At 43.0% G+C, this 8705-nt stretch overlaps 1 protein-coding gene across 2 annotated transcripts; it reads right to left on the reverse strand.

The window, feature by feature from the left end:
• Positions 1-14: 14 nt before the first annotated feature.
• Positions 15-7776, reverse strand: LOC113159150 (N-acetylglucosamine-6-sulfatase-like). 2 transcript variants are annotated; one of them, XM_026355696.1, is made up of 14 exons: positions 7636-7776; positions 7457-7605; positions 6256-6315; positions 5651-5854; positions 4982-5047; positions 4754-4852; positions 3178-3345; positions 3015-3097; positions 2744-2862; positions 2529-2632; positions 2347-2448; positions 2145-2255; positions 1747-1857; positions 15-1641 (listed from the first exon to the last, which is right to left on the reverse strand). In XM_026355696.1, the coding sequence occupies exons 1-14, from the start codon at positions 7640-7642 to the stop codon at positions 1492-1494; spliced, it is 1533 nt and encodes a 510-aa protein (XP_026211481.1). In that variant the 5' UTR covers positions 7643-7776; the 3' UTR covers positions 15-1491. The 2 variants fall into 2 exon arrangements, with proteins under 2 accessions (XP_026211481.1, XP_026211480.1); XM_026355695.1 differs by having other exon boundaries at positions 7457-7776.
• Between the last annotated feature and the right edge of the window lie 929 nt (positions 7777-8705).

Consider the following 8705-nt stretch of genomic DNA (forward strand, 5'->3'; position numbering starts at 1 on the left):
ATCAACGGACAGTGGGAAGAAACAATCATTTTATTTTCTCATTATGCAATAAATTAACAGGTTGGAAGCCTGTAAGACACTGACAGGTTTGTATTCTGATTATATTTTAGGTTTTACATTAATCTTAAGCACTTATGATAAAAAGAAAATTCACATTAGTCACAAAAAGTGATGACATTTAACACCCTGTATTTCACATTTGTAGGCAGCAGATAAACATGAAGCTGACATGTTGGTGGATTTATGAGCAGCTCTCCTCAGTAAAAGCTTCTGTATAAACTTAATAAATCATAATATAGTCAAATATAAAATATAATTTCATAGGAGACGTTGCTGTTGCTACATTCATTAGTGATTAAAGATTATTAAATGTTTATTATACTGCTTATAAAAGGTCTGGTACTGTTTGTGCTGTGTTGCTCTTCTTTCCCAAATACCCACAGGACAAGTGCATTTTGATTAATTTTAATTAATTTAATCACAGTGCAAATACATTCACATTTAAAGGCCCATGCACGTCATCAGTGCAAATAACAAGGCTCAAGAGATTAAAGCGTTCATTCAAAGTCCCCGACTCACAATTACAGAACTCATCAACACAGCATTTTCCTCCACTGTTAAAAAAGTCACTTAACACTCGCTGTAAAATAATGTAATAACCAAACACCAGGATTAAAACCTTTAAAATGATGTGACAGCAATAACTGGACACAGTCCGTCCACTGAAAAGTGCAGCAGAGATAAAAGAAGAGGAAACAGAGGCAGCTCGACGTGTTGGAGAAGAGTTAAATGAGATCAATCCCACTCTCACTAATTACTGAGTGAAGACAGAGGCAGAAACAAAGGGAAACAGCTCGACGGCTCCCTCCACAGGTCAGCAGTCACCGGCAGCTTTAAAGCTCATCCTTAATTCATTAGATGGAACTGATTTAAAAAACAGAGCAGTAGTTCTTCTGGATCAGCTGTTTCCTAAATTAATCCAACTACAGACAAAGACACGAGAGGTGGTACGAACACTGGTTCGAAAAGGCAGAACTATCCCTTTAATAACACGTTCGGAGCTGCAGCAAACCTTCAGTTGTGCATTCTCCCCACGTGACAAATCTTAGCATCATTTAGTTTCTGTGATTGGTCGAAGTGTTTAAAGAACAGCACAGTGCAGAAACACATTAACCGACACAGCAGAGTGAATCCTGCACTGGAAGAAGGGAGAACGGACCTGACTGCATCTCAAAGGAAACTTTCACTGCAGACATCTTAACTCATCATAGCAGGAAAAGCACACGTGTTACAGAAACGGGTCGAGCTCTATCAACAGAATCTCATATAATCATCGTCTCTGTCAAAAGTGACTCAGTGTAACTTTGTGTTTACGCTGTGCTTTTCCTCCTGTGATCAGTGACTCCTCCCTTACTGTTACTTTGAGCAGATACCTCGGCTCCACCTTCACGTTTGGCAGCTACATCATGTGTAAACTGCAGCGTCTCCTCTTTACTTGACGTCCCTGCAGCTGTCGCCCACACAGGACTGAAGCTTAATGAGCCGCTGGTTCATCACCTGCAGGACGGAGGGATCCACCTTCTTCAGGATGTTCTCCAGCTGGTGGGGGTCCGACGTCAGGTTGTAAACTTCTACAAACGACTGGAGACACAATGAGGAAACAGTTGTGTCATCACTAAACGAGTCACACACACACACACACACACACACCACTAAAATCCTGCAGTGATCGGAGCTGTGCCGTACCTCGGTGTCTGCAAACTCGCAGTATTGCAGGTTGTGTTTGCTGTTGAGGGTGCGGACGCAGGCGTAGGTGTTGTTGTAGGCGTCTTCACACACACAGTCTGGGAAACATTGCTGCAGAAAGCGAGGAGTTGAGTTAATGCTGCAGCTTCTTCAAAACGTGTTTTCAGATCAAAGTTACAGCAAAGTTTATTAAAAAGGGCTCCGTCGGTTTTTCCAGTCATTGGACCAGCGTCACCTCCCCAGTTTGGCCCCTGAACATGTTTAACGTCCTGTTAAAGCTGCTGTAAAGGCAGATTCTCTTTCACACTTTCCCACGTTTCTTGTGACCCGTTTTACTGAATCATACGACAAACTTGTTCCACTCGATGTCAAATCGAATGTTCCTCTGATCTACTCACAGACAGTCCAGGTCCTAGCCTTGGACAGGCGGGGTCTGTCGTTGGGTTTCCCTCTCCGCTGTACTCAACAAGGAAGAATGGTCGTGTGGTGCCGTTACGCAGTGAGGGGGCCTGACGGAGAGAGATTCACAGAAGTTAGTTAAGACCAGGAAAAAGTGAAGCTCAAGAGAAACATGGCATGTTGTTTAAAGAAGGAAGCGACCATCTGAGAAAGAAACGACTGCCCGTCCACATTCACAGAGGACACGTTGATCCCAGATATGTCCAGTATGGTGGGAGCCAGGTCGATGTGCAGCACTGGAGCCTGAAGGAGTCACAAAACAAACTCAAACAAAGGATCACAGCTACAGTTTTGAAGAGATGAAGTGAGGGACTGGCTGTGACCTGCAGCGTCTGGTTTGGTTTGATGCCTGGACCTCGGACCATGAGCGGGATCCTGATGTCAAATTCATACAGCTGCCGCTTGTCAATGGGCAGAGAGAACTGACCTGCAACAGAGAGAACAGCTGATCACTGAAGAGCCCTGAATAGGACAAGTCCAGGAAGAAGCTTCAAGTGCAGGATGATCTCAGCCTGAAAAGGGTTTAAGACGTTCGGACCTGTGTGGTAGCCGTTGTCTGAGGTGTAGAAGATGTAGGTATTGTTCAGTTCTTTTATACTCTCCAGCTTTTTGACCAGCATCTCCACCATGTCGTCCACAGATAACAGAGTCTGCCACCTGCACGACAGAAGGTCACTCGTCAGTCATTTGTATTAACGAGTCCTGGAGCACAGCTGTCCGTCACAGATATAAGACTGTAACAGGGATTCAGTAACTCCACCAACCCTACGCTGTTAGCAGGGCTAAAAAAAGGCGTTTGGCAGTCGCACCTTTTCCTGTACGCATTATCCAGGTAGGTGATCGAGCTGTTCGGCATGGGGTTGACAGGCTGACGCAGGAGCCAGTGTTTGTCCTGAAACCCACAGACAGAAAAAAAATTCAAACTCTTTAACAAGAAGCTTTTATATGAGTCTCAATGGGAATCGTCCTCACCTTCCCTGGTTTGTCAAAGCTCCCGTCTCGAGGCGCCTTAACGTCAACGAACTCCTTCTGGTACTGAGGCGCTGCCGTCCAGGGGGAGTGAGGAGCTGGAGGACACAGCATCAGGAAGAAGGGATGCTGAGGACTCCTGTCGTCCAGGAAACGAAGGGACCGGTTCGTCTGGATGGAGAAATAAACCAGCACTGTTGAAGCGACACGCGGAGATAACAACATCTGTGTTCTCTTGTGAGACATCAGGAAATAAACAGCGGCAGCATGTTTAAATGTGTCTGTAGTAATAATCAGCTCTCTGCACCCGGATCTAATCTACATCAGTCGAAGCTTTGAAGCAGCAGATTAGTGAGTAGATTGGGTCATTTGCTGCTTCAGCTCTGGATAAACAAGAGAAGCTGCTGCTGATGTTTCCTCCCACTTAGTGAATCTCTGCACCGTAGAGCAGCTACTACACATTAGAGTTGAGTAAAGACAGGATCAGATCTGGATTTAACCAATAATAACTTATTCAGTCTCTGATCACTGCTCCACTCCTGCTTCATCCTCCAACATTCAGACGATGCTGGAGGTGGTGAAACAACTGTTAGTTCTTCTACTTATAAACCTTCATTTCACCTCCCTCCATGTAGGTTGGCTGCAGTATCTAGTAAATGTGTGGTTATTATTTTTAATCTGTCTTTGAATGAGGAACTCACACTCGACCCACACCTGTTTCAATCACTTCCTGATGACCAGGGGAACTCCCCACACAGAGAAAACCTCGTGTGTCACCATGTGGTACTCAAATGAATCTTGCGTGATTAGAGCCCAAAGGTCACTCATGTGATTACACTACTTCCTTAACAGCGGAGAATCTGATGGATTTAGCAAAAGCTGTTCAGGTTCTGAGATTAAGATGAAAAAGGCACATATCTAACTGAAGATCCGGAGTTTGGCTGTAAACACATCACCGTCGGACTTTGACTGACAGTTTTAAACAAGTCTGAACAAACTGAACGTGGCTCGTGTTTCCACAGAACTCGTAACTTTTCTCTTCAGGGAAACGAAACAGGCCCAACGTGTATCGGACGTTAACAACAAACACTGAGTTAGAAAAGCATGTGGACGCTCTGAGCTCCATGTATGTTTGTGAGGCTTCTCCAACACTTTCCTCTTGTTGTTGTTTGTACACTGAGCATCAAGATGAGTTTTATATAATAGTATAATTATCTTTTACTCCACAGCACAGAGGAGCCGTCTGACATTACTGTAGTGCAGGAGGAAAGTTCATCTCTCGTAAACTATTTTTAATCTTGATGATGACGACAGGAGCAGGAATGTGAAACCTGCCACACATTCACACAAACGACTATATAAATACACAAAGAAACCAAAAGTCTGTCAAATACTCAAATGTACATGTTGTCGCTGAGCATCGAGTGGTTGATGATTCATCTGACAAACAGCTGATTCACATGTTTGGAGATGAACTCATAAATTGTCCCACAAATGTCGACACACGCGTCTTAAAGCACAAAATACTGCTGATCAAAGTTCCAGGAGAAGTCATCACAGCAGTGGGACCACTACTCACTATGAGGTCTGTGAGGTAGTCCGTCTCATAACTGTCTCCGTGCTTTTCCTCTTTGCCGTTGGCTGACAGTGTGTAGTTGTAGTACTGCGAGTTCCCCACCTGCATATGGAAAAGCTGAGATCACACAAGCACTTGGACACAGAATTTATTTAACTCTGTGTGTGTGTGTGTGTGTGTGTGTGTGTGTGTGTGTGTGTGTGTGTGTGTGTGTGTGTGTGTGTGTCTCACCAATGCAAACCACTGGTCCCAGCCGGGTGGAACGTGGCCGACATCTCCTGCTTCTTTTTTACCGTACTGATGAGAGAAGAGACGACGCAGTCACAACCGTGAGAAACTAAACTGAACTAAACTGAACTAAACTAAACTAAACTAAACTAAACTGAACTAAACTGAACTGAGTCTCTACAGCCACGGGAGCTCACAGTGAGGCCGCCTTCACTGAGCGTGCTCAGAAACCTGCAGTGATGCCAACTCCTAAAGATCCTGGAGAGACTATTGACGGACATCAAGCAGCTTTAATACGGATCAGTCTCCAGGTTCTCGGTTCCTTCACTGATGCAGCTGTTGCTGTTTTTACTGCAGCTGTTTTCAGCCACTTACACTTCAACCACCACCGACTGACCCGTTAACCAACCAGACTCCGTCCTGCGGCTTCTCGGCCTCTTGCAAACACAACCACAACATTTATATCGTGCTCACACTAACACTTGAATCAGACCTGCTAATAGATCCAGAAATGACTTCTTATAGCTGCAGGAAGCTGCTGTGGGTGTGGACACACCTCCGCCCCCAGGTGTCTAAGGTTAGCTACGTGTACAGTCGCAGTAAACCCCCCATCACCATCCCCTATGTTTTAATTGAATCTTCACTAACAACACGAGCTCATTGTGTTCAAACCTGGTTGAGATATTTCCCAGCGAAGAACGTCTGGTACTTGTGTTTGTTGAGGTAGACGGGGAAGGCGTTGGCCTCGGGGCCTTTCTGCCACAGGGGGCTGGAGCAGTTCCCGGGCAGGGAGTTGTTCCTCACCCCGTGGTTGTGCGGGTACCAACCCGTCAGGATGCTGCTCCTGCTGGGGCAGCACAGCGGCGTCACCGTGAACTGTACAGAGGAGGAAGTGAGAGCAGCAACAAGAGAACGGAAGGAGTTCGAAAAAATGAGAAGTCGTCAGGCAGCAGTGAAATTTGAAAAGATCTGAATGTTTCAGGGAGTTGATCACAGTTTACAGGGGTCACAAGATAAATGAGAGAGGTCATGAGATGATTACAGGGAGAGAAAAGCAGAACAAGTCAAGTTGTGATTCACTCATTTGAATTAAACTTCTGTTAATCAGCGTTTGTTGTGAAATATTTAACACGTTCACATCGAACTGTTGTTTAAATGAAACCATGTGATGTGTTTACTGAGCGGAGACATGATCACACATGGATCACAGGTTCGATCTGACGCGTTTGTCGTCCTGCAGCCTTCAGATTAAGTTCAATTTGAGTAAATGTACTTACAGCGTTCACAAATGTGGCTCCTGCGTCTCCTATTAAGGCTTTAGTTTTCTTCATGGGGGTCTGAAACAGAAACCACCACAGACAGACATGTAAAACCAGCAGACGACTTGTTCTATAAATAAATCCAACAATGAATCCGGAGGCTCTACGAGCTGTTAGTGGAGACCGACAGTCAATCAACAAACTGTATGTTACCGGTGTTACTGTCTCCTGATGATTCTTCTTCTTCCTCTTTATTATTTGTATTATTAAAAAAAGTCAAACTAAAATCAAACTGAGTCTGAACCTGAACACTGTCCTCTAACATTCACAGTGGATTCACTGCTGCACTAGTTCAGTTCATGATATAACACGTTCTATTCCACTTACTCCCACAGATTTGATCAGTTCTCAGAATCACAGCTGATTATTATTTTCTGGATTTTCCTTCAGTCTCCAAGAGGCTGTGACGAGCTCGGGATGACTGAACACCTTCTACAGACAGAGCTCCAGCAGTGGAGAGACAGTGTCTCCAAACCTTCAGAGGGAAACTTCGGTTTCCTGCAGTAAATACCTGAGGAACACGATTTCCCTGATTAACCGGGTTCCTTGAACGCATGAACAGTTCCTGACTGATCGTAAACTGCTGCAGTGGTTTTCTTCTAACCAGCTGTTGGATTAACTCTGGTTTCTCCTAATGAACCTTGTTATGGTCTCAACAGCCGGGACATGAGTTACCTGAGCAGGTGTCCAGGGTGAAACACAAGCTTTAATGAGTTCCTAGAAGTTTTCTGTCTTTTGCTGCTCGGTTCCTTTGAGCTGCTTCTTGTTCTTCATTAAGTTCAACTCTGATTGAGCTCTCACTCATTCAACAGTTGTCTTATCTTAAAGACAACAGGCTGCAGACACACACACACACACACACACACACACACACACACACACACACACACACAGACAAACACACACACACACACAAACACACACACACACACAAACACACACACACACACAAACACACACACACACACACACACACACACACACACACAGACAAACACACACACACACAGACAAACACACACACACACACACACACACACACACACTTCAGGAGCCTCGTTTCCACACCTCGATGATAAAGACTCTGATCCTGCTCGAACCGACTCTGAACTTTGAAATCACTACATACAACAACTTCTTCCCCACTTCGATCACTCACCATCCCCCCCAGCTGAACATCCTGGTCGTCCGCCACGATCAGGACGATGTTGCTCGGTTTGGCACAGTGCGCACACCTGACGCAGCAGGTGAGCAGCGCCGACAGCAGCGTGAGGAGCGTGGCGGCCGAAAGGTGTCCTCTGAGCCGGCCTCCCCTCTCTCCAGCTCCGATCCTCGGACCTGCCATCGCCGGGCCCGGTGTTCCACACACACAGCTCCGACGTGTCTGTGCTGACGCTCGGTTTCGTTTCGTGCCTTGTTGGAGACAGAGCGGTGGAAACGTGCGTGACGAGGCCGGACAAAGTTTGAGGAAGTGGAGGAAAGAGTTTGTGGTCATATGATCAGAGAGAGGGAGGAGAGAGAATCAGCACGGACCTCTACTGCAAGTCCACTGATGTGAGGAGACAGCCTGCAATCTAATAAACTATATAGAATATAATAAAATAAAATATAAAATAAAATGATATAATATAATATACTGTAATATAATATAATAAAATAAAATATAATATAATATAATATAATATAATATAATATAATATAATATAATATACTGTAATATAATATAATATAATATAATATAATATAATATAATATAATATAATATAATATAATATAATTTAATAAAATATAAAATAATATAATATAATATACTGTAATATAATATAAAATAATATAAAATAAAATAAAATAATATAATATACTGTAATATAATATAATATAATATAATATAATATACTGTAATATAATATAATTAAATATAATATACTGTAATATAATATAATATAATATAATATAATATAATATAATATACTGTAATATAATATAATATAATATTACATACTGTAAATATAATATAATATAATATAATATAATATAATATAATATTACATACTGTAAATATAATATAATATAATATAACATAATATAATAAAATATAATCTGAACTAACTCCCTACCCAAATGTTACAGTTGATAAAGTGTCTGCTATTAAATACCACAACATGAAATCATTCTGCATTTTATTTAATTTTATTTTTAATTTGATGTATTTAGTCACAGTGACGGTCACAGTTGTACTTCCCACTGGGCCTCTAGGTGGCAGCACTGCGTCACTATGATGGTGGCAGCATGTTTTTGTTTCTTGTATCTGGGTGGAGGAGAGGAAACCTGAGATATTCACCTGTGAACAGCCAACAGGAGCTGAGATTCCTGAACATTGTGTCAAATCCGTCATTTGTTGAAACAGG

This window comes from Anabas testudineus, chromosome 12 (assembly GCF_900324465.2).
Source record: "Anabas testudineus chromosome 12, fAnaTes1.2, whole genome shotgun sequence".
Lineage (NCBI taxonomy): Eukaryota > Metazoa > Chordata > Actinopteri > Anabantiformes > Anabantidae > Anabas > Anabas testudineus.